Source organism: Lachancea lanzarotensis, scaffold LALA0S01 (assembly GCF_000938715.1).
Source record: "Lachancea lanzarotensis genome assembly LALA0, scaffold LALA0S01, whole genome shotgun sequence".
Lineage (NCBI taxonomy): Eukaryota > Fungi > Ascomycota > Saccharomycetes > Saccharomycetales > Saccharomycetaceae > Lachancea > Lachancea lanzarotensis.
The window spans coordinates 560187-584979 of NW_019212879.1; the positions used below are offsets into that span (position 1 = coordinate 560187).

Here is a 24793-nt window from a genome sequence, read left to right on the forward strand (position 1 = left end):
TAAGGATCATATATCAGTCTAAGGGTTCATTGTTCTATGTGTAAACCACCTTCTGGAGCACCTTTTCGTCTGTTTAAAACAATCACGTGACGAATTTTTACGTGACGTAATCGAAATATGTGTCAGTAAATAAAAACGTTATCGAAAAAAATGTCCGAGCATACGAACTAAGTCCATTCAAGAGTGCGGTCTGCTACCTCTGGCGTGACAAACGAACGCACACTAGTTGTCCCCAGAACTCAAGTGTTCAAGTTTACGTACACAAATTTTCCTTCTTCAGCAACTTTTAATGACAGCTTCCCAGGGTCACGTGATCTCATAACTCGGTCCTTGATGATATGACAATGATTACTGGAAATGTATACGTAGAACAGCAGAAACAGACACCTGAAAAGTTCTGACTTTCCAGCCTTCACGCTCTCTTATAACAGTACCCTGAGCTTCGTATCATGAGCTTCCGCACTATTGGGAAGTTTGTTCTGACACCGCTGGCGGGTTTTGGCCTCGGTCTAGCGACATTTATCGATGCGTTTCCACAAATTAATGAAGACGGACTAAACACGGTAACGCTGAAGAGGCCCGTTGAGCAGCAACGACGTGATATCCTAAGTGAGCTGAAACATCACAATATCTACCGCGAACTCATCAAGCGAGATAATGTGGAAGAATGGTCTCAGAGCGAAAAAATCGTGCACCCTCATCGCGACTATCATGTAGGCCAAGGGCTTCTGTACGGCCCAGGCCGTTTGGAAATCGATCCCTTGGTGTTACACGATCCAGAGTCCAAAGAATTGGTAGTATTTTACCACCTGGGTCACAATTTGGGGAACGAAAAGGGCAACGTCCACAAGGGTGTCGTTTCGCTACTGTTAGACGAAGCTCTGTGTTATTGTGGGTTCCCCACTCTACCCAGCAAATCCGGCGTCACCGCTAGACTTGACCTTCAATTTCACCAAGATGTTCCTACTGACTGCACCGTGGTTCTTAAAGCACATGTAGTGGAAGCCAAAGGCCGAAAATGCGTCATCGGAGGAACACTCGAGACTTTACCTTCTCGCGTATGGTACAAACCTTGGACCAACAAAACCTCATCCGTGTTGGCCACGGCCACTTGCATTCTCGTAGAGCCTAAATGGTTCAAACACGTTCAATGGATGCGCCTTTCTTGAAAAGGTGTCATTTTGTGAAAAAGTGATATGGTCCCAATATATTCTCAAGATAAACAGATCGAAACATATGAAATGAATGCTTGCCGAACTAAAATCGCACTTGCACGGTCCACACTCACAAGGCTAAAGAGCGTTGTACAATATCTTTCGACTGGTAGCAGCATCTGAAGTGGCGACATTGTGTTCTTGCTTGCCAATACTTTGTGAACGCGGAATTTACGTGCAACAAACTCGTCTTTCACAACTTATCTTACACTTCCATGAGTGACGAATCAGGAGAGGTTTACAGCACCAAGGAAGAAACTGTGGCAGTTTTCCGTAAGCTAGCATCAAAGCAGGAAAACCGAGTATGTTTCGATTGTGGGACGAAAAACCCTACATGGACCTCAGTACCCTTTGGCGTAATGTTGTGTATACAATGTTCTGCTGTACACCGTAACTTGGGAGTACACATTACTTTTGTGAAATCTTCTAATCTCGACAAATGGACAGTGAATAATCTGCGGAGATTCAAACTCGGTGGAAACCACAAGGCTCGGGAATACTTTATGAAGCACAACGGTAAGCAATTTTTAGGTACCAACGTGGACGCACGCATGAAATATACCAGTTCGGTAGCTAAAAACTATAAGACTCACCTTGACAAGCTAGTCGCTAAAGATATGGAACAATACCCGGGACAAATCGTGCTAACAGGTGATGACGAAACCGGGGAATTGTCATCTGGATCAGGATCTAATTCGGTGGGATCGTCACAAAATAACAGTGTTGACGATTTTTTCTCAAGTTGGGAAAAGCCTCCTGCCGCTACATCGTCTTCCCCTAAGATTCTGACACCCTCGAGTACAGGCAATTCCAGAAATGCGTCAAAAACGTCAATCTTGAGTGGTAACAGCAACAGAAGAAGAACCGCAACAGCTGCTCCTGGTGCCGCCAAGAAACACTCGATTTTGTCTTCCGGTAGAAAAACGACACGCGTTGCTGCTCAAAAATTGCAGAAATCAGAAGCGGAAAGCATGTTTGATGACTTTGAAAAAGCTGCCTTGCTAGAAGCAGAAGAAGCTTCGCCGAAGTTAACAAGCAAAAGCACTTTGGAAACGAAAACGGTGTATCAACAACCCACACCCGTGAGAATAAATTCCTTCGATGAAGAAGAGGGCCAGGAGTATAACGATGGTGTCACATTTGATCAGGTTCGACAAGGGTTTGCATCTTCGGATGCTGATACTGCTAAGCCCAAGCTTGCCAAACTAGGTTTTGGTATGACCATGAATAATGCTGATCAACTTGCTAGCAAGGAACAAGAAGCAAAGAGGGCAGCAACTGGTCCCAAATACACCGGACAGGTTGCAAACAAGTACGGAGCTCAAAAAGCCATTTCTTCAGACCAATATTTTGGAAGGGGAAATTATGATGAGCAAGCCTCCAAAGAGGCTCAAGATAAATTGAAGAGCAACTTCAATAATGCAACATCTATATCCTCATCCAACTATTTTGGAGAAGAAGAACCGGAAGTCGACGAGTTTGGACGTCCAAGACTGAACACGCAAAACAGCGGATTTGTCGATTTCAACAGCGGGGCAGATGATGAATTCCAAGTGATCAAGGATGCCGTTGAACAAGGAGCTCAGAAGTTGGGTAACTATTTGAGGGATTACTTAAGAAACTGAAAACTCGATTCGTGTGGCTTATGTGTATGTATACGTACGAGAAAGTTCTGTTATAAGGTGCGAAAAGGCAAATGACGCGCAGGGCGTCATACTTAGAAACACCGTAAAAAGAACCCCACTATTGAGATTTTACCTAAAACCTATGCAATCATTAAAACCTGGCAATGTACTATATATAATAGAACGATTTTGAAAACGAACGACAAAACTTGTTAAAAACAGCTAAGATGTGGCACTTTTCATTCTAACCTTCTCCTCTTCATATCATCTGGCAAGTCACTGTTCGGTGTGGCCATGGAGCTACCGCTAGACTTGTTCTTACGTTTCTTCGCCCTTATGGCGTTGCCGCTGCCATCCAAGTCGAAAGCCAAATCCTCGGCTTGGAAACCGTTTGCCTGAAACTCAGCAGGATTGCTTCTTCCAAACTGTGAAAGCACGGTTTGACAAATGTCCCAATCCATATTTTGAGTATCAAATAAAGAATTGTCACGCTCGCACATGAGCTGCCGCCATTGATCAGGTGCCATCTCTGAGGTTCGTTGTACCTGGGAAATCATGTCTGGATTGTTTTGAAACAAAATTGGAGCAATATCGCCACCTTTGCCGTTATCTCGGGTTGGGATGACGGAAAATTTCCCGGAAAGGTCATTAATCTGGTTTTTATAGGATTTCCGCAGTTTTACGGCTTTTGTACCGTCTGAATTTGTGCGTGCAACCTGTTGTGATATATCTTGGAGGCCATACACCGATATCAGGTCGTCCAATGGGTCTGGCTGTTGTGAGTGGTACAACGTTGACGGGTCTACATAATAGTAGTATGCTGGTGAAATGTTCTCTTCCATAGTAGTGGTCATGCCGGGCGATACAATCTGGGCGTTTGAAAAAGACTAAAACTCGGGCTTCAAAGCTGATTGGAAAGCACTTTTTCGAACGTAGGATAAACTTAGTACTCTTTTATGGTTGTCCGTTCCTTCTTACCCTAGGTGAAACTTTTGGCAAAAGTTGAGAGGCGATGAGTGTGGCTAAAAACTGAGGCAGTAACGTCGTTCGTGACTCCGTTGGAATTCCGGGTGGCGGTGCTCACAGACTGAGAGAATGCCTAAGAAACCAAGAATGACACTTGTCACAATGGATTAGTCACCTTAATGAATTATGGTCCTATTTTTTCCCAACTGTTTCTGTTGAGATCAGTTTCTGGAGCCAACAATGTGTTTTTGTTGTAGATGTGGAACGTTATTAAGATTAGTGGACAATGGGTACTGTTATACGAGCTATCACGTGCCTATCAGCTGACTTTATAGATAATTATGAATAAATGGTACTAGAGCAAAGCTTCGAAGCTAATAATGGGCTGTGAGGAGGTGGATAGCGTTTAACTGGCTTAATTTGATGTTAATTTCGTGATTTTCCTATCCTTATTCATTATTTGCGTTTGGATTGGACTGTTATTTGTGTTCATGATGTGGTGTGTGGGTTTGTATTACCGTCTTATTTCAATATTCTAAAAAAATGAATAAACCAATAAACTGTTTTTTGCGTGGGTTCCGTTTAGCTACTTTCTTTTTGCGTCGGTTTCCCGAAACTAGACGCTTTGGCTGGTGGGAAGGGCTGCTAGCGCCCCCTGCTACCATCGTGGTTACGCCCGTCTGTAGCGGCTCCGCGCCCACCACATCCTTGCCTGATGAAAGTCTAGTAGGCTCGCAGGCTTGCCACCTTCCGGATCCTGGGCAGGGCCCCTTCCAGAGCTCTGTCTAGAGTTTCCCTCTACGCTGGCCTGGCCCTCTTGCTACGCTGCACGATGGAACCGATCATTCACTTTGGAAAACAATTTGACGTCTGTAAAGAAGTGGAATTGTTAACTGTTACTATTCACACACTAGAATCCACGGAAAGTAACTGCAAAGGTATGTGAGATAGTGCGCACTAGTAGCTACGGCGTTGAGGAAAACATAGAATACGTGTGTGGGTCTGTGCTTCCCAGGCGAGGCGATTGATGTACAGAAAAACTCAAGGATTATATGTGTGAAAGATGATCAACGATGATGATAAAAAGATTACCGTTTGAGACCGGAAACGACTGAAGCAAGCTCCATATATAGCTTTGCTTGATTTTCAAAAGATGGCATACATGGCCCTACGTTGTGGCTGATTTTTCCCGAATGGTAGAAACGCTATTCAATAATTTCAATTTATCCCACACTCGATAGTCGTCTTTCAGTTTGTGGGTTCGTGAACCTGGCATTTGTGCCTGTCCTTCCGCTGTTTCCTCACGCACCCGATGCTTCCCCTCCCACCTAGACTTTTTTTTACTAACAATTCCCATTTTTTTCAGATGGCTGCTTCTATACCACACCCAAAGATTGTGAAGAAACACACCAAGAAGTTCAAGCGTCACCACTCGGACCGTTACCACAGAGTCGCTGAGAACTGGAGAAAGCAAAAGGGTATCGACTCCGTTGTGAGAAGAAGATTCAGAGGTAACATCTCAGAACCAACCATCGGTTACGGTTCCAACAAAAAGACCAAGTTCATGCGTCCTTCCGGCCACAAAACTTTCTTGGTCGCTAACGGCAAAGATTTGGAATTGTTGGTCATGCACACCAAGACCTACGCTGCTGAAATCGCTCACAACGTCTCTTCCAAGAACAGAGTCTCCCTTTTGGCCAGAGCCAAGGCTTTGGGCGTCACCGTTACCAACCCTAACGGCCGTTTGGGTTTGTCTGCCTAAACGCTTACAAGTGCTGACAAAAATTTAGGATCTCTGTTGCTTCTTAATCAAGAACACACACCGAATTTTTATTACATTGTATACTTTAAAACCAAACCATTTACTGACATAGATCTTCGAACCATTGATGCATAAAGCCCTTCCCAATGTTCCTCAATTACGTGAATCATTTTTAAAAAAAAAGGTTACAGTGTCTGACTTCCTCTCTACATATCAAATCCGTCTAGGACAATAATTAAGAACTTTGCCAATCTGGGTTGCATTTCCAGCTTTCACACGCTCGAACTTCGACTACTCTCTGTGCGTTTCCCCCTCTCTCTGTTCCCCACCTCTCAGTAGTACAACCAACCTAGAACCAATGCGATAAGTGCAACTAATAGAATCATGACGGGGTTCAGAGTGGATTCCTGCTTTGCAGGAGAAGTAGGACCGGTAATCCCAGAGCCCAGGGTGCTTGAACCTTCTTTATCTTCCGAGCCATGCGACTTTTCCTCAGACCCACTGGTCAAATCCTTCTTGATAGCATCAGACAAAGGTACGGATTCCTTAGGTTGGCTTTCTGGTTTGGTAATGTCTTGAATATCATTTTCGTTCAGTTCAGGCTTCTTTGCAGTGTCGTCGGACTTTGCTCCTGCTGCAGCTGCTGCTCCACCGGCAGACTCCTGAGCTGATGGCTCAGCATCCAATATGTAGTTGACTTTAATCTTTTTGGATACCGCATTTTCTTTGAACTCCGCTTCCAGCTGAGGCCAGGCCTCTGTAACGCTAGATGACCCCAAATCGTATGGGGCCGGCAAAGTGATCACAAGAAACTTGTCACGGCACTTGAAATCCGCAGCTGGCTCCTTGGCAAGACCTAGTAGAATGACCTGGACTTGAACTTGTTCCCCTGGGCCCACCAAAGCCGCATTGGGTCTGACGCAATAAAACTTAGGAGCTGTAGTCTTGACCTTGAAAGCCACAGCTTGATCCGAATTATTGGTTACAGTAACGTATTCGGTAGCTTGTGCTGTGAAGGGAGCTGTACAAATAGGGTTAGTATGTGGGAATACGACGGATTTTAAAAAAGCCCCTAATAATGGTGATTTTAAGCATTTTTAGCGATGGAAACTGAACAACTCGACCCAAGGGCGCAACCAACAGCACAGGAGCACTTCAAAAGAGAAACCTATTGGAACCCGCTTCGCTTCTTCAAAAACACCGAAGCTCAATAGAACCTGTATTTCACATTAGTCCAAATACCTTGAAATGATGCAATTTTTCAAGAAGGAGCTGAGCTGAGCTGAGCATTGTTTTTAAACAAAAAAGAGTGCCAATGGTACCAAAAAATGCCCCTTTTTGGTCCGAAAGAAAAACATACGTTTGTACTCCAGTACACTGGGTTTAATATCGATCATTGTTGGTTTGGAAAGCTCTTGTTGTTGTCTTAAAGTTGGTTTAAAAGGTAGCTTGATTCGGATTGAATTTGGGTTGATATATTTGGACTTTTATTTCAGTTATATGATTAGAGTGTGATTTTTTCGCGAGTACAGCCCCGCGAGTACAGCCAAAGACGAGCGGCGTCACGAAAAAAACTAACGACAGCGGTGAACTGCTACCAAGAGCGCGTTGAAAGCATACAACGACAGTATCTTGAACTGGGCTTGCAGTGGTTTGGGAGATATGTAAATGTTTGGGTAAGGATTTGAACTATTTGATGTGTATTGAGGGCTTCCTCTTAGGTTCTCAGAAATTTTAACGTTCAGTAATCCTCGCCTCTGGACACAACTTCTTTCTTATGTGGATGCAGTAAGATTGTGTGTTCGTATTGTGCTGTGTATGAGCCCTGAATGTCGCTTAAAGGGGGATATTCTTCAACCACTCCGTGCTTGACCAGACTGTTAAGCGCAAACAAATATTTTTCTTCTCCCAAACGGTCCAAATAGCGACGACACCAGGGCAAAGTGCCGAAATTGTCGTCGATGGTCTTGAGCAAAGATTTGGCCTTCGACAACGCAGGCGTGGGAAAAGAACCCTCGTTTTTGGCGTAATGCGAAACCTCGCCCCCTGATATCACGTACCCGCGTCCCGTGGTTCCAAAAGTCTCGATCGCAAAATGCTCGCCCTCTTCCATCTTGGTCTGATCCCCATTTTTCACCAGCGGCACGGATTTCCCCCCGTGGATCTTGTAAGGGCCGATATTGTGGCCACACAGATTCCTGCAGGGCTTGACTTGGTATGTTTTGCCGTTAAGCTCCACTTCGTACGATTCCATAACTTCCTGGATAGCTTCGCCAATGTCGGTGAGTCTGACATCAATACCAGATTCACGCACACCTGTGTTTGTTGCCTCCTTGACAGCAGTCAACAAATTGTCGTATTTCGAGTCAAAAGTTACCGTGAACGCGGAATCCACGATATACCCGTTGACCTGAACTCCGATATCGACTTTCATCACGTCTTCGTATCTCAAGATTGTCTGATCGCCAGCATTAGGCGTGAAATGCGCTGCACAATGGTTTAAAGATACACCTGTAGGGAACCCAATTCCTTGCGATTTGGGACGATCCTTGTGGTCACCGTTTTCGTCCACTCCGGTGAATTTGCGAGTTGCGTTTTCAACCACGTTGACCACATCTGTTAAACTCATATCGGGCTTCAATTTGTTCTGCAAGTTTTTACGCACACGACGATGGATTTCCGATCCCTTACGCATGTCGTTCCATCTTTCGGCATGATCTTGGTCCCTAGCCAAATACCGTTTTTCCTCATCGGTAGTTCTTTGTAGATTTTGGTCCTGATGGTAGTCCATCCATTCACCTTCTGGAAATTTCAAATCTGGATACAGAAGCTCGATATTCTTGATGTTGTTGGTCTTTTTCTTCTTTTTCTTGTTCTTCTTCTTGGCTCCATCGATAACCTCTACGTCCGAAACGTTCTTCTCGGTCGGTTTTGGTTCAATTTGAGTCTTTGAAGTCGCTGTTTTTTCGGTCAGACCATTGTCCACCACTGGGGCACTGTTAGACCTAGCCTCACTCATCGTTAAAGAGTCTGGAAAGTAGTTTCCCGGTGTTAATAAATTTCTTGTTCTTTAGTCAAGTTGAAGTGCAAGTTCATCATCGAACGTAACTCATCTCTGAAAAATTTCAATACTTACCAGGTTGACGAAAAGGACAAAACAAGCCCATCTTCAAGCCCTTACCGTGGTGAATTGACGCTACAAATGCTGAGCAGGGGAGTAACTTTTGTTACGGGTCAAAAAAGAGCTTTTTCAGCCGGGTTTCAGCTTCTGAATAGCTCAAGTTCACCACTTTTCGATCCAACACAACTGAACCCTTTGAGCAACGAAAGGAAGAGTTCCCAGGCATCGGCAAAACTGCGGATCAACACAGGCGAGCAGCCGCAGCAACAGCAACAGCAACAAAGATATGCAGCGGTGTCGTTTGTTGCGTCTCCCAAGGAGGATGCATTGACGTCCAGGTTGACCGGCATTCGTGCCGGCAGAACCGTGGATGTGTTCAATGGAGACACAGCTGGAGCATTTAGACAGCTCAATTCTGTGGTGTTTGCAAACCGCATTGCCCAGGATAAACGTAGTCAACGGTACCACATCAAGCGTGGTAAAGTTAAGGAAATGCGTTCTTCGCAACGTCACCGTCGTGAGTTTATGAAGGGGTTCAAGAGGCTTATCGAGGTGGTCAAGGATGCAAAGCGGAAGGGTTATTGAGACTACAGGGGAAATCAAAACCCAACTGCTCTGCAGTTGAATATTTTGAACATAGTTAAAGATATATTTTAGTACATAGTGTAAGACCACGGCTTTTGAGAGTGGAGTCTTGCGAGCTCTCGGAAGGGTACGGAGATTGTGATCAGGTAGAGAAGAGGTAGTAAAGTTGCAGAACGTAGTTTAATCTGCGAGTCTCTTTTGCCGATTGTTTGGAACTCAATGTCAATCAACGTGTTGTAAACAATAAATCATGATCGACTAATCCATAAAAAGAGAAAACATTGAAAATCACAATTTATAATTCGACTCCAAATGGCGCACCATGCTAGGAAAATTGCAGCTTTCAAAACAACAAGCACCGTAATCGTAGAGTCACCAAATTTTGGAGTTTTTTTTTTTTTTTTCTCTCTTCTATCCAGGTCTGCCAGCCTGATGATAGCCAGATTAGAACACCAAGGCGAGGTTGAATTTGCCATGCAAATTCTAATAAGATTACGATAAACATTAAAGCTCCTCGTCTTTCTCTCTACGCCAGGCCTGTTTGTTGATTCGAGCGCTGGAAAAATTAGGATCACTTTGTACTAATGTGTCGCGTTTTTCTGTCATCCCGCTTGAAAGGTCAAAAACTGTACCGATAAGTGTCGAAACATGCGGAAATGTACAAATAGCTGAGATAAAAATACATCAAGGCCCTATACAATCCACTTAGTCTCGTTTTTCTTCTATTAAATCTCTAAAAATTTGGCCAAGATTTCAAAAGTCGTCAAAGTAAATGAAATTTCCATAGGAAAGACCACATTATTTGACCTGAACTTTCAACGATAGAATCGTATCAAATTGGGGAATCAACAAATTATCATGAGTCTTTAGTTTCGTCGAATTCGCTTGTCGTACACAGGGATATCAAATATTGAATTATTCGAATATCTCTAATAACATCTACAACTACTGTCATTCATACCTTTGACATCCTCAATTCACGTCAATTCATCCCGGCTTTTGCTCCCCACGGTTGAGGATTCCCGTATCATTGCATAACTTCATTCCCCTTCCAACGAATGGGCTCGTCGTGTTCATCCGGAGTGCTCACGCTTCTCCACACTGCTTGTGGAGCCGGTATTTTAGCAATTCCATTCGCTTTTAAACCATTTGGACTCTTTTTCGGATTTCTCATGATCTTTTTTTGCGGATTGTGTTCCTTGGCTGGACTGATCATCCAAGGTAGAGTGTCAAAATACGTGGAATCAAAGAATGCATCGTTTTTCGCTTTATCCCAGGTCACATATCCACAGTTGAGTGTAGTTTTCGATTTAGCAATAGCTGTGAAATGCTTTGGCGTGGGTGTTTCGTATCTGGTAGTGGTGGGCGATCTTCTGCCGCGGATATTCGGCGTTTTCACGTCGCATGCACTTTTTCTGAGCCGAAACTTCCATATCACAATGGTAATGCTTTTTATCGTGTCACCGCTGTGTTTTTTGAAAAAACTAAGCTCTTTGCGCTACGCCTCCATGATTGCCATTTCATCTGTAGCCTATCTGTGTGGATTAGTGCTAATGCATTTTTTTTGGCCCTCTGACGAAATTCAAGATTTGAAAGGTAACGTCAGCCTTGGAGTACCGCACGGCCCTATCACTGCTCTTTTCAGCTGTTTCCCGATTTTTGTGTTTTCCTACACTTGCCATCACAACACATTCTCTATTATCAATGAGTTACAAAACAATTCGGTCAAAGCTATCTATAAGATGGCATCAATTTCAGTTTTGGTGGCGATGACGTTGTATCTGGCCATTGGTGGAAGTGGGTACGCAACTTTTGGCGATCATGTTGTTGGAAACATTGTCACCCTGTACCCGCAATCCCCAGCGACTACCATCGGACGCATTGCAATTGCACTTTTGGTGATGTTGGCTTTCCCGCTGCAATGTCATCCTGCGAGAGCTTCAATCGACCACATGTTGCATTTTTTCAAACCGCGTACCGGAAATGAAGCACAGGAGCTTGAGACTTCACAGCTCATCGAGCCGACAACGGAAGACGAACGCGAAATTCAGGCCGAAGAAGGTGCAGACGGAGGAGTAGGATCTCAACAGCAACAAATCGCGCTCCCTCTCGAGGGTAAACGGTTCATCATGATAACCACATCCATTCTTGTTCTATCCTATCTGCTCGCCGTGTCTGTGACCTCATTGGCTCGCGTCCTGGCAGTCGTCGGAGCCACTGGCTCAACATCGATCTCCTTCATTCTTCCTGGCATTTTTGGCTACAAACTGATAGGCTCCGAGTACGAGGCGAGCCAGATGCCCGCGTCATCGCAACGACTCAGGTTTCTTTCACTTGCTCTATCGTTATGGGGGGTAATGGTGCTCATAACATGCTTGTCTGCAACTCTATTTTTTGGTGCTGGTCACTAAAAACATGATTTTTGTAACACCCAAACCTTCTCAGCACCGTATTTTGAAGTTCACAGCATCAAGACAACACTATTGCAATTGTTCACTGGCGGCTGAATGCGTTCGGTGTTCAGCTCCGAATTAGAATGGCCACTTGTCCACCATCACTCACAACACTATCATCAAAAGTTGCTCCCAGAAGTCCTTCCAGTTGCCGGATTACCTTCAAATCCACTCAAGAGTTACCCACACGAACAGAGATTACGAATCCGGTCTCAGATGACTTTAAAAGCTACTGTGTCGAGCATAAAAGCCAAAAGTTGTTGATTTTTGTTAAATTCTCGAACTTTACGTATATTATACAAATATCAAAATAAACCGTGTCTTACAAACATTGGTGAAATTTCGCGAAAGACAGTGAAAAGAAGGGAATACGTGCTTTTCAAAATACCAATCGTGGCGATGGGTAACAGGAGAGAGGCCGAAAAGATGCGGCACAGTCCGCACCGAGTTCACGAATTTAGTTTGGCGAATTTACTCACTGATCCGTTCGCCATTTCGCTGCTGTCGCTGGCATTGATATCATGGATCATTGCGTTCGTTGGGTCGATTGCAGCGGCTGCTAACAACCGAGACTACCCTCCGTTTGCGTGGTGGGGAATAGTTTATCAAATGCTGCTGTTGATAGCCATTTTCTTGCTGTACTGCTACGATTTGGTGGATTACTACAAGACGTTTCTTTCAGCAGGTTTGGCGGTGGCTTTTATTTACACGACCAATAGTACAGGGGATTTGATCTATCGAGACGGCTCGAAAGTGGCAGCTGCGTCGGCAGGACTCATTCTGCTTTCGATGATCAATGCTATATGGCTATTCTACTTTGGTGCGGACAACGCTTCGCCTTCGAACAGATGGGTGGATTCGTACTCTTTGAAGGGCATCCGTCACTCTGTATTAGAGTCCTCGATAGCATTGAGCGGCCGTCCCACTGGTGTACCACAACGCAACGTGTCGCGATACTCGACAAATTTCAACGAAGACACGAACCGTTTTAGCGAACGTATTCCTCAATCTCACCATCTTTACCCAGAATCACACTCCCAACACTACGTTTCGTCCACCGCATTAAACGGATTTGAAAATGCGGGTCCCCCAGCAGCTCCAGCACTCCAAGAAAACGTTGCAAATTCCCACAATTCAAATACATTCTTCACCGACACCACTAACGGCAATACGGAAACAACGATGGGTGACACTCTGGGGCTATATAGCGACGCTGGTAACGAACTGGGAAGCTTTCCTTACACAGCTAAGGCTCTTTACACATATTCGGCTGACTCAAACGATGCCTACGAAGTATCGTTCGAGCAGGGCGAAATTTTGAGAGTTGGCGATATCGAAGGCCGGTGGTGGAAGGCTAAAAGGGCAGATGGTGAAACAGGCATAATTCCAAGCAATTATGTTGAGCTGGTTAGCGACGGTACAGTTTAGACTAACACCGTTTTATGTAAAGTATTCACGTATACGTGGAAAAGACGTTTTTTGTTTCTGGTTAAGGATGTGAATTATAAAGCCTCGAGAGGAATGCATGTATCAGTAGAATGGCGACCATCCCATGTAGATGGTTGCTAGATTGTTTACATCAGTGGCCTGCTGGATAAGTTCTTGAACTGTAGCCTCGACGCTCAAACCATTTCCTTCGAGTTTGGTTTGAACGTCTTTCAATGCCCTCATTGATTCGTTATTATCCTCTTTTGAGCCAAGAGCGCTGGCATTGACTCCAAGCTCGGCACTGTCGTCGGAGATGTTGGCCTGCAGCTTCTTCCTTCGCAGTGGCGACACTACCCAAGAGTACAGCGGATCCCATTTCAGCACATTCAAAACACTCATCACTCTATCACGTTCTGTGTGCAAAACAGAAAAGACCCGTTCACAGTTCTTACGAAAGATTCCATCAACTCCTGTTACTCCAAGAGCATCAACCATGTCTCGAGTCAGTCTAAAGGGTACAAGCTCTGGAATAGCCAAAAACTTTCCCTGATCAAATGCAACGCCCAAGTCTATGTGTACGGGCTCGCCGTTGGACTTGTCCAGTAAAATGTTATTCAAATGTCTATCACCGAGCCCTAAAACGTAGCCCACAATAGAGGTTGTAACGACTCCTTTAGTATACGCATATTTTGCATCCAGCCACTCCTGAGCATTCCCGAATGATTGGAAAAAAAAGGTTCGCAGTTGAGGTTTTATTGACTGGCATATTGTTGAATAGATATCGACTCTATCCTTGAGTGGCTTGCTTTGGCTTTGCTTCATCAGTTTTCGGGCCTTGTCGAAGGGCATTTGATCGATTCTGTGCAACTTATTCAGTACCTCATGAAGAGAAACGGAATTGGCGACAAACTCAATAAGCCCAGCTTGAGGACCTAATGGAACAACTTCGTAGGTCCTCACCCGCAAATTTCGCCTCCTCGTTTGCTCGTTTCTGATCAAAATCTGATTAACCTGTTTAAAAACTTGTTCCATGATCGAGTCCTGCCTGAGATCGTCATTACTTCCCTTCAAGAGAACCTTATGCTTAGTTCCGTCAGATAGGTAAAATGTCGCAATTTTTGGAAGCGATAGCCCCGACGATGAAATGTGCACCACTGGATCAAGGTGCGTTATTGTTGGACGCGATTTGCGACCATCTGCCGAACACGATATAGTTGCCGAAATAGTTGGTAGAGATAAGGCTCGCTGCCCTATTGATTCAAGCCAATACTTGCCAAATCTCAAACTCCTCAGGTCAATACTACGACTTTCCTTTGGAGCTTTCATGCATGAGAAATCAACAGACTTTTGGCAGAATTCCTCTATGGGATCGAGATAATCTCTGAAGAATTGGCCGTTGTCATACCGTTTTAATTCTTCGAAAAGTTTCTCCACTGCTTTCACTCTGAACAGTATGCCTGGATCATTTATCGGCTGGACTTTCTTGTATAATTTGAGACTGACCAGCGGGTACAAGGTTTCGTTCGGAAGCTTGAACATCACTCGCTTCAGTGTGAGCTGTAAATTGCGCTGAAACGATGTACCATCCATACTGAGGCGGGAGGTTAGCTGATGAATCCACGGGAGAAATTTGAAGCTGGGAATTGAGCTAATTTCATGATACAATTTCGAGTTGAGTTCCCCGTCGTCAGCGTATTGGAACCATAACCCACAAAATTTATCCAAAACGTCTTCATCCAGCCTATCCCCATATACTAATGCACTTAAAAAAAAATGCACAGATTTCCATGCAAAAAGTTTCTGCTGTTTGGATAGGTTGATCAGAATCTCTTGATCTTGTTCAATTTGCAGCTTCAATCTGTTAAAATGTTTTTTGGCCTCTTTTCTATCTCGCTCGTGCGCATTTGTGTCTCGAACAATTTCCAATAGCCCTGAAAGTTCTACTTTTCCGTGATCAGAGCGCGATTGTCGCTCACTAGCTGTTGCATCATTTTCGAGTCGTCTCAGCTGTTTGAAACAAAACTCACCAAATCTAAGGAAAATTCTGGCACGATCATTGTATTCTTCAACCTCAGACACTTCGCTTTCTGTCTCAGAAATGTATTTGGCGTATATGGACTGAGCATCTTCTTTCCTCAGCAGTGAAGCCCATTCAGCTATTAGGGCTTTTACTTGGACTTGCGGAATGTTGGCTTTTCCTACCAATTGATTTGTATTGTCCAAATCAACATCTTCAACATCGTGAAATAGGCCCTCAAGTATCGAAACCGCTACTTGAGTGTTTCCTTGCAGCCAGAGAGCCTGTGCACCCTCAAAACATGTCAAGCGTTTCCATGCATCAGAGTTCGACGATACGGCCATTGAAGTGACTTTTTTATCGAGCAGCATCGCTGACGTCAGAGACTCTTGTAAATCGTGGTTTTCTCGGGATAGAGAGGCATATCTCGATATTTCGAGTAGCTCGCAAACTTTCAAGTTTGTAACATTGATCTTTATTGAGCGATTATTGTTCGAAAGACCCAAAATGCTCTGCCGCCCTTTCATTTGCACTTGATGATCAAGAAATGAGGTTTGCTTAATGCATTTGATATCGTAAAGTTCGATTTGGTCCATAAGCACTTTTAAAAATGGTGAATTATCGGCGTTTTCGTTGAACATTTCAGCAGATATGGCGGCAACTAATGATCTTGCCCATGATTTTTCTTCATTAAATAAGGTCGAGTCGGCAACAACTTCTTTCAAATGACTTCTCACTATTTCGATAGTATTGTGAGGGGAATTGAACATTTTCTTCGATAGTGCGTAAAGGGCGTCTGAGTCCGCGGAAAAGTGCTCGGGAACTGGAATATCCCATCTATTCAGCCTTAAGCACCATTCAAAAGAATCCTGTTTCTCACTGTATTCTTGATTAGTGTTAAGATTGCGCAATACATCTGCTAATCCGCTAAAACCATTCAAACTGCTTGTCTTGATAAGGTCTTGTATTTGTGGGCTCTTCCCCGTTGCGGTATCGACGTCAAACTTACTGTTATTAAACATGAAATTCTTGAAACTTCTTGAGTTGAACTCATTGACAGAGGAGAAAGCGGACTCGAGTGACGGCTTTATAGGTAAAGCTTGAATTAGATCAAAATCGCCCAGACCATGGAATACAGGCTGCATCATTTTTACATCGCCCGAATTGATATTAGTGGTAAACTCTTCGAACAGCATGAAGGCGAGCTCAACCATGTCCACCATTGAAGCAAGATTGAAAAATTTCTTGAGCTCAAGCCTCGAATAAAGCTCCTTAAATGAAATGTTGCCCTTCACAGCTTCAGACTTAACCAGAGAAAACAAATGTAGTATGAGAAGGGTTTTTGGGCGGAAATCGACAGCATTGGTATTAGCTGTCAAGAAATCGGATGCCTCGAAGCAAAGCGATATAAATGCGGAGGCACGTTTCGAATCCATTCGTTCCAGGACCAAGAGCATGTCTAAGAAAAGCGCTTCCAGAAAGTCCAATTTTTCATGCACCAAAGCTGCAACTGCGCAGAACCCAGGCAACAAAAAATCAAGCTCGTGGCTCAAAGCAGTAAGCAATTTTGCTATCCATTCCGCGAAAGGCATGCGGTTTGTGTCGCCAATTACTTCACCTGCCGAAGCGTGCTCTACAACAAAGGCGATTCTCAGTGCCGGAAGTAATCGAAATTCTCGATCACTCAGCGGAAAGATGTCGCAAGAGTAAGCTTCTTGAGTACAATCTTTCGAGATTGCGCCCGCCATCAGCGACAGGACTAATGAAATAAGGAAAAAAGATTTAGAATTCGTCGTGGTGTTGCGAAACTCATTTATGTTAGCCACAACATTGACGAGAGGAAGAGCAGCTTTTTGAGAAACGATTGACCTATTCGATAGTTGTTTTGGCAGCGAAGCATTCTTTAAATAATACCCTCCAACGTAGTACCCCCTCCATAGATCGAAGTTTGGTGTTGTCGCTGCCTGCAAATCCGGAAGTGTCAATAAATTCCTTGTCACTTGCTTTGAGAATTCAAAATTCAAAGGAAATGGTCGCGGCTCCGCATGGTAGCGATATATCTGGGAGAGAAGTAGAAACCTTTCCTTTGATGGAACATCAGTCCTTAGCAGGTCATCATCCATATAAACATCCGTGGTCAAAAGCTCCCCTTTCAAGATATTCAAACAAGAATTCCATAAACTGGCATGATTTTGAATTGCACGCGACCCCTCAAGCTTCACCTGGCGCTCTAAATCGTTAATGATGGGATCATCTGAGGAAGAGTAGTCGACTAGCAAGCATGAAAAAACAGCGGCGTACATTTCGACTGCTCCCTCATGACGATCCGCACAAAGGGAGATAAAGTTAATAACTCTTCTAATGAGGCCTTGCGACTCCAAACGTAGTTCCTTTTTTTCGAACGTATGCGCCAAAATTCGGACCAATCTTGTTAAATAAGTACAGTTTTCCAAATAGCTTTCTCCCAAAATCAAGACGCATTTCAGTTGTCTTAAGTTGTTAATTCTTAAGTGAGTTGGTTTGGTCATTTCCAGTTCTGCGGCAAGTCTTGACAATAAAAAGTCATAATCCCGGCTGCCCCAGCGATGAGCTTGAATGTGCACCTTGAGTAGACTCAAAGATGTCGAAGCTGATACACGAATGCGCGACTGGCTTTTGACCTTCGTGCAAGTGTCTTCGACAAAAGCTTCCACCAGAGCAGACCCAGGGAAGAGTTTTTTAAAGGCGGAATTCAAGTCGGAAAGCACGTCTAACTCCGTGAAATTTAGTACCCAGTATGTGATCTCATGAGAAAGTTTCCCGACGAGCTTCGTGTACTGTTTACCAAGAGTAACTCGAAGTTGTCTCAATACTTCATCAGATCTCCAGATGGTAGTGTGACAGAGTGGTAAAACTAAGTGGAGGCATTCTACTAAAAGATCTGCCTCTGTTTTCCCATTTACCTCCATGAGCTTTTCAATGAGAAAGCTTAACTTGCTCTTTTGAGAAAAATAGACAGCAGAGACCTCAACTGCGAACCGTTTCAAAAAAGTATCGACGGACTCAAAGTCGAACGCAAATGCTTGCCATGAACCTAAGGCCCTTGATGAATCATCAAGACTTACTCTATACCAATGATCGATGACTTCAAAACGACTAAAGTAAAATAGCTCTTGCACGCTGGTAAATTTGTTCGTGTGAGCAAGGATCTGGAGACAGCGCTTTCCATAAAACGACGCAAATACATTTTCTCGACCGTTCATCATATCAAGTGTGGACAAAACTGCTTGACAGGTAGACGCGACAGCTATTTTCGACAAAATTAGGGCATGGAAAGCTGGGCCCTCGAAAGAGATCGAAGACGGCCCGAAGATGGTCGCTATCTCAGTGAAGACTATGCTCTGGTTTTTGTAGCTTATTTGAGACAGGTAATGCTGTATTCCTGCTATTGCTTTCGAGATCGCAAACAGAGGCAGGCGCTGGATGCAAAGAATCAGGTCTCCAAACACTTTCTGTTTCCCACCTGTAGCCACTCCATTAGAAAGGTCATGAAATCTTAACATATCTAAGAGGAGCTTAGATATGCTGGTGATTGCAGTGATCTCACAAAACTGATTCTCGTGAAGCTTAGTGATAATCCAGTGAAAAATGTCAGTCAAATCGGCCTGTAAGTTATCTTCTTTGTTGGACAGCCATGCCCACCGAATTGAATCTAAGTAAGTTGCTAGTCTGGACATTGCCTCATCAGAGGTGTTGTATTTGACGCCGAGCAACGTGGATGCGAATATCTGAGTTAACTCCTCCAACAAAGACAAATAGATAGTTTTTTCATCAAGTTTCTGCAGAAAATGAGAAACGGCTGGAACTGCCGCTGCGATGTAATTTTCCGGAAGCCCTTGTAAGAGTGAAACAAGATTTTTGAGCTTTTCTTCATCTGTAATCCCAAAAATGAGTAAACCTTCAATGGTTAACAGCTTCAAGACATCGTTCAGTACAGAAATGTCATCGTCGGCTAGCTCATTTGAATTAGCTTTAGGTGTCGAAGTTTGTGACCGCAATTCATGCGCATCCTCAAATTCATCCATCAAGTGTTCATTGGAACCCAAGACGTTCTCGTTCAGGAAAATCTTTCTCAGCTTTTCTAGAGGTTTTGAAATTCCCAAATTCGAAAACAAGACGTGCGAACGAGTGGCAAACGACCTTAATTGATATATTTCATTCAAAGAGCTCCGAGAAAAGAAGCTATATGCGTCATGAATGCTGCTAGCTACAGTAGCGATTTGATCACTCAAGTCCTCTGAATGGCTGATAAAACTTTCATTACCGGCCAGATGAAAACTTAGCTTCACTGCTTCACAGCACCATCTCAATTTTGCTGCATCGCCCCTTCCTGGATCTCTCGGAAAATTAGTAAAATCTCGCCAGAATGGTGAAAGCGCATTAGGTTCAGGGGAGAACCGTGCGGCTACCTTTGATACTTTTGAATGCGACGAACCGACCGGAGTAGCTAAAAGGCATTGTCGCTCTTCATCATAATTTTCCCAGGCAGAGAAGTACAAGCTTGATTGAGGCGCTAATAAGCTTCTTCGAAAATGACCTTCATCGTCAGGAAAACTGCCCGCAAGCCACGCCACAAACAGATAAAAGTGTTCCTGCTCGGGCTTTTTAAAAGCAATTTGCTCCCACTTGCATTTCAACCAAGCCAAGATATTAGTTGAAGGCAGAATTTGTGCCCGAGGCCTATGAGAGAAATCGAGTTCTGAGAGGCATTTCCAAAATGCAAAAGTTTCATCATTAACTAGTGCAGGACCGTTAACGTCAGCTAATTCAAACAAATGATCCACCTGCTGACAGATGGTGACATCCGAAATCAAATCGCGACCATAAAACTCCATTAAGTTCTTCAAAAGAGCGCATGCACTTCTACACAAATCTCGAGATTTGACGAAAGGAAGGCATAACACAAATGTTTTCTGAATTAGACCCAGCTCTAAACGACAATTGCTATTCGACACAAGAGGCAGCAATGCAAAACAGACCCAGCCCTCAAAATGTCGTTTTTCGAACTTCTGGAAGACTACTACAGCGAGGCGATGAATGTCGGTGGGATGCAAATTAAAATTTGTTGCGTAAAAGCCGCATAATTGAAGACCTAAGAGTTGAAGTTTTTCTTGACCGCTTTCAACACATCGCTCAATGAGACCAACGATATCTAGAACATCTTTGAAAAAAGCAGAAAGAGTCTTACCTGTATTCGCTTTCTTGAAAAATATCCCCTGTCCCAGATCTCCACGCTGCGAGTCTTTTATGCAAAAAAACGTGCGTATTAGTTGGACGGCGGCAAATGCTTCAATACATGGATTAATATCGAACCCACGGCGTAGTTGAAAATCTGGAAACTCGAGCCAGCTTTTCTCTACATGGAAATTTTTGAACTGGAAACTTTCCAACTCTAGTCTTCCAGGATCAAAATTAGTCAAGGTAGCGGCAGTGTAATCCTCTAGAATGTCAAGAAAGCGGTCTGTATCAAAATTAACAGTAAATTCGCCCGACTGCATCTTCAAATAAAGAGGCGAATTGATGAATGTACTGAGAAAAATATTGAAAACTGCAAACTCGTGGTCCATTCCTGATGTACTGAATTTTCGAATGGACAAAAAGTACCTCATTGCAGTCTCCATCACCTCGAGGCAGTTGAGATAGCCAAACAAATGAGTTTGCAGGACGTACGTGTTGAGAAGTCGCAGTGCCGCTTTGCTGGTGGCATTCTCGGTCTTGGAGTTGCTCAGATATTTTACTATGGGCTCAATGAAATGAGAATCGACTTGGGGTAAACAAGCCGTGTTCAACAATAAAAGGGAGCTCAAAATATCCATCAGGCAGTGCACATTCTTGCTGCTAAGAGAGTGGTTTAAATGTGTAGACAACAAAGTAGATAATTTCTCTACTAAGCTGATCCACTGGTGCGGCTCGAATTTCAAACGGAAGCATTCGCTATTTATCAAGCTTTCCAATGAAGACAATAAGTGTAGGCTAACACTAGTGGCCAGATCACCAGTAACCACGTCAATCATTAGATGAGGTAACGTAGCGATTACGAATTTGACATGTTTCGACTTGAAGTTCGCATTGCGCGTCTGTATCAGAAGCCTTACCACGTAGGAGGCTGACGAGAGTCTGTTTTCAATCGCAGTTATTTTGCTTTCGGAAGAATTGGCTTCATCAATTGCCAATCTCTCATATTTGGTTCTTTCCAATTCGATGATATCAACAAGAACCTGTAATATTGAATACAAGTATTTCGAGGGTACACTCGTGGGGTCCTGCTTCAAAAGCGTTGTCAATTCTTCTAATCCATTATTCCTCTCTTTTAGTTTACCCGAAGACAAAAGATCGATGACTATTGGAACATTGGATGAATCCATAGAATTGTCGGTAAACCTTGTCGTAGAGACAACTTGTTGAACAGAATTGAACGTTATATATACATCAAGGCATCATTAAAATTGAAGTTTCAGTCCAACACGTGACCGATGAGATCAGATTGTTTTGAAAGGAGTGTTGGAGGTTTCTAAAGACATCTAATGTGTCCAGAAGCTTATCCAAGTGGTATCGCTACTTAAATCAAGATTTCTTTTACCGTTTGGTCTTTATACGAATTATTTGCGTAAGACAAGCTACAATTCAAGTTTCGAGAAAAATTACCCGTCAGGGCTCCAAATTCAGCTCTTCCAGAGGACATGAACCCATTTCACCAAAAGTTCAGATTGCGTTGATGCCAACTCTTGCTCAGACCGATCAAGAATTAGGCCGATCCTGTGGACCATGGGCAAGGCGATTGTGACAGTGACAATATAGGAAATAGTGATAATCAGACCATCGTGTGAATTCTGTTCACCCGATGCCATTTGGGATGAAGCTTTCAAGGCGATCGCTGAGCCAGGAGGTACCTAATACGTGATCACAGCACAATGGCTCGATTATGTATGTAAATAATGTTATATACTGGATTAATCGCCGGGGTTCCAAAGCAGACGAGTTATGTAAAAATGAGAGATTAAGACTGATGGCCACCGCCGCAACAGCATGCGGGATCGTAAGCTACCCGGGTTTATAGTTCTTTCAGCACCCCCACTCTCTCCACTTTTTTATAATGCGATAGTTTTATTGAAGTCAGAAACCTTATTACTTATACATTGCGCGGAACTTTTGCGTATTGAAACTCAAGAGTTCTTGGATTTACACAACGACACCAGAGTTGGAAGCGATTCTTGGCCACAAATCGGCACATTCCTTACCGACTGGACCAGTGATGGCAGAACCCTTCATTTCACCCTTAGGGTTGGCAATGACACCGGCGTTGTCTTCGAAGTACAAGTAGACACCGTCCTTTCTTCTCCATGGCTTGGATTGACGGATAACGATGGCTGGCATAACCTTCTTTCTCAATTCAGGCTTACCCTTCTTGACGGTGGCCATAACCATGTCTCCCAAAGAGGCAGCTGGCAATCTGTTCAATCTTGAACCAGAGCCCTTGACGGCCATGATGTACAAGTTTCTGGCACCTGTGTTGTCAGCACAGTTGAGGATGGCACCAACAGGCAAACCTAGCTGTCCAGATGTTAGTAATTGAAATTAAAGGCGGCTTAACAACCAGCGAAATCATGGGTAACAACAAAAAGCACGGTGAAAGCGAGAGCCAATAATAGCTTAAAAAGTAGCATTATCAGACTCTCAACGAGTATGCGATTTCCTTTCAAACACAATCTTTGGATGAAATTTCCATTTAATAGACTACCCTTCGCGCTCTGATAATCCGTCTACCTCTCACAAAATAGAAACTTCTGTCTCACCAAATCAACTTCTCATCGCTCGTTTTTTTCAATAGTCTTATAGTTTTCCCACTGGTCTATTCTCACTATAGCGTAAACATACGGAAATTCTGAACTTTGTACCTTGAGCACCGTTACCAGACATTGTTGATGTTTGTGATCTGTATTACAAAGTACTTCAACTATCCAGCGCGTTCAGCTAAAGGTTTTGGTTGAATGTACAGTCAAGTTCACTGACGATGGATTGGGATAGGATAGGAAGTTGCCCACAGTGAGCAACAGGCTCACACACTATGGCTGGCAAGAGCCTGAGTCCCTCTCCACGACGGAACTTTTTCAGTGCGTGGGTCGAAAAGGTGATTTTTGGTGCAAAAAGTATAGGAACTGATAATTTTCGAGATAAATTCATAAAATGTCTGGGTGTTTAGCATGGGAGCAGTCAAAGGAGAGTATTTCGTAGGAAGTGTGCATTTATCTTGAGAAAGGCAGGGAGAGGAAGACGAACGACTATGGTGCAGCGTTGACTTATGAAGGAAAGGGTTATTCTCTAGTGGTACGAAGCTACTGAGTGAGGTAGGTCAAGAAGTGATATGGACTTGTTTGATATTTGGACGTTTATGTAAACAAAAAAATGGGGTTTTATTGTATGCTCATTAAATTTTAGTAACATACGAACAGGCGGGGCCAGAACAAACTTTTAAGCCTAGTGAATGATGATTGTGACAGCAAGAAAGATAATGGTGGAGGTAGAAACTTTTTGAAATGCTTGCAAGCTATATCACGTGACCCATGACAAATCTGGAAATAGTGATCTGGGGAATTTGGGGCATTGGTGCCAATGGGGGATGAAATGATATGGACTGCTAAGTAGTTCTCACGCGAAAGAAGCGCGACAGCGCAGGTACGATAGAAGATGCATATAGTTATCGCAATGTGCACCAACTGAAAAATCACGGTGACAGGAGACCGGGAAGGAGGCTAACTGATTTTATGCGTATGTTTCCGTCATATGAAGCGCTGCTAAATTCTAGGACTCTATAGCCAATACCAGGGCACTGTTAAGACACGGAAATTAATCGCCACACACAGCAACTATTAGCTGTCCATTTGCGGTGGCCTAACAGCGAAGCCGTATTCGAACTCTGATAAGTAGAGAGAACCGGCTTTTGTAAGCTCGATACCCATCGCTATATACGTAATATGTGTGCGTCAGGCTTGAAAAAAGTGACAAGGTTGAAACCCTACCAGTAAATAGTTCTCTCGGGGGACTTGAAGCTATACCAGACCGTCTAATAAGCCTATTTACCTTACCGCTGCTCCCTCACATATTTAACAAAGCATAAGTACTCGCTCTTCACGAGCTGAAGAGACATCAATTCTTAATCCGGCCTTCAAAGTGAACACCCCAAAGCATAGGATTATGATTTATTTTAGACACACTTCACCTCCACATCCACAATTTTCTGGGCTAAGATTAAATGTGAATATCGTGAAGCTACCTCTGCTGTCGCCTTTTACAATATAGTACATATTTGAATTCATATCGTGTCAAAGGGTTTGAAAGACATTTTATGCGGCATGAGCTCCTTACCAATATGCTAAAACCATTTTGTTGTTCACTCTACCTGTCGGCCAGCTACATAATTCATGTTCGAAAATCACTAAAGTCTGGAAGTGAAACTCCTCGTTTCCGAATACCAACTTCAAGCAGCTAGAAGCAAGCCACATAGTCACAATCAATATGGCTACTTCTACAAGTTGACCGTTTATGAAAGCCCATCACCACTTACAGTGTTTAACTCATGAACTTC

At 43.6% G+C, this 24793-nt stretch overlaps 11 protein-coding genes across 11 annotated transcripts; 6 read left to right on the top strand and 5 right to left on the bottom strand.

Annotated features, from left to right (window-relative positions):
* Nucleotides 1-449: 449 nt before the first annotated feature.
* MRX3 (LALA0S01e05886g1_1) lies at nt 450-1169 on the top strand (the record flags this gene model as incomplete). Its single annotated transcript, XM_022774367.1, has 1 exon — nt 450-1169. One exon carries the CDS (start codon nt 450-452, stop codon nt 1167-1169), a length of 720 nt encoding a protein of 239 aa, XP_022626471.1.
* A 260-nt stretch (nt 1170-1429) lies between these two features.
* Nucleotides 1430-2839, top strand: GLO3 (LALA0S01e05908g1_1; the record flags this gene model as incomplete). Its single annotated transcript, XM_022774368.1, has 1 exon — nt 1430-2839. One exon carries the CDS (start codon nt 1430-1432, stop codon nt 2837-2839), a length of 1410 nt encoding a protein of 469 aa, XP_022626472.1.
* Nucleotides 2840-3078: 239 nt separating this feature from the next.
* On the bottom strand, nt 3079-3693 carry ROX3 (LALA0S01e05930g1_1; the record flags this gene model as incomplete). The annotated part of the gene is made up of 1 exon (XM_022774369.1): nt 3079-3693. The coding sequence occupies one exon, from the start codon at nt 3691-3693 to the stop codon at nt 3079-3081; it is 615 nt and encodes a 204-aa protein (XP_022626473.1).
* Nucleotides 3694-5171: 1478 nt separating this feature from the next.
* On the top strand, nt 5172-5567 carry RPL32 (LALA0S01e05952g1_1; the record flags this gene model as incomplete). Its single annotated transcript, XM_022774370.1, has 1 exon — nt 5172-5567. The coding sequence occupies one exon, from the start codon at nt 5172-5174 to the stop codon at nt 5565-5567; it is 396 nt and encodes a 131-aa protein (XP_022626474.1).
* A 332-nt stretch (nt 5568-5899) lies between these two features.
* On the bottom strand, nt 5900-6964 carry SCS22 (LALA0S01e05974g1_1; the record flags this gene model as incomplete). Its single annotated transcript, XM_022774371.1, has 2 exons — nt 5900-6588; nt 6928-6964. The coding sequence occupies 2 exons, from the start codon at nt 6962-6964 to the stop codon at nt 5900-5902; spliced, it is 726 nt and encodes a 241-aa protein (XP_022626475.1).
* A 344-nt stretch (nt 6965-7308) lies between these two features.
* Nucleotides 7309-8586, bottom strand: MAP2 (LALA0S01e05996g1_1; the record flags this gene model as incomplete). The annotated part of the gene is made up of 1 exon (XM_022774372.1): nt 7309-8586. One exon carries the CDS (start codon nt 8584-8586, stop codon nt 7309-7311), a length of 1278 nt encoding a protein of 425 aa, XP_022626476.1.
* Nucleotides 8587-8769: 183 nt separating this feature from the next.
* On the top strand, nt 8770-9273 carry MRP21 (LALA0S01e06018g1_1; the record flags this gene model as incomplete). The annotated part of the gene is made up of 1 exon (XM_022774373.1): nt 8770-9273. The coding sequence occupies one exon, from the start codon at nt 8770-8772 to the stop codon at nt 9271-9273; it is 504 nt and encodes a 167-aa protein (XP_022626477.1).
* Nucleotides 9274-10331: 1058 nt separating this feature from the next.
* Nucleotides 10332-11684, top strand: AVT5 (LALA0S01e06040g1_1; the record flags this gene model as incomplete). Its single annotated transcript, XM_022774374.1, has 1 exon — nt 10332-11684. The coding sequence occupies one exon, from the start codon at nt 10332-10334 to the stop codon at nt 11682-11684; it is 1353 nt and encodes a 450-aa protein (XP_022626478.1).
* A 441-nt stretch (nt 11685-12125) lies between these two features.
* On the top strand, nt 12126-13154 carry SHO1 (LALA0S01e06062g1_1; the record flags this gene model as incomplete). Its single annotated transcript, XM_022774375.1, has 1 exon — nt 12126-13154. One exon carries the CDS (start codon nt 12126-12128, stop codon nt 13152-13154), a length of 1029 nt encoding a protein of 342 aa, XP_022626479.1.
* Nucleotides 13155-13256: 102 nt separating this feature from the next.
* On the bottom strand, nt 13257-21575 carry TEL1 (LALA0S01e06084g1_1; the record flags this gene model as incomplete). Its single annotated transcript, XM_022774377.1, has 1 exon — nt 13257-21575. One exon carries the CDS (start codon nt 21573-21575, stop codon nt 13257-13259), a length of 8319 nt encoding a protein of 2772 aa, XP_022626480.1.
* Nucleotides 21576-22389: 814 nt separating this feature from the next.
* On the bottom strand, nt 22390-23127 carry RPL23A (LALA0S01e06106g1_1; the record flags this gene model as incomplete). Its single annotated transcript, XM_022774378.1, has 2 exons — nt 22390-22761; nt 23086-23127. 2 exons carry the CDS (start codon nt 23125-23127, stop codon nt 22390-22392), a joined length of 414 nt encoding a protein of 137 aa, XP_022626481.1.
* Between the last annotated feature and the right edge of the window lie 1666 nt (nt 23128-24793).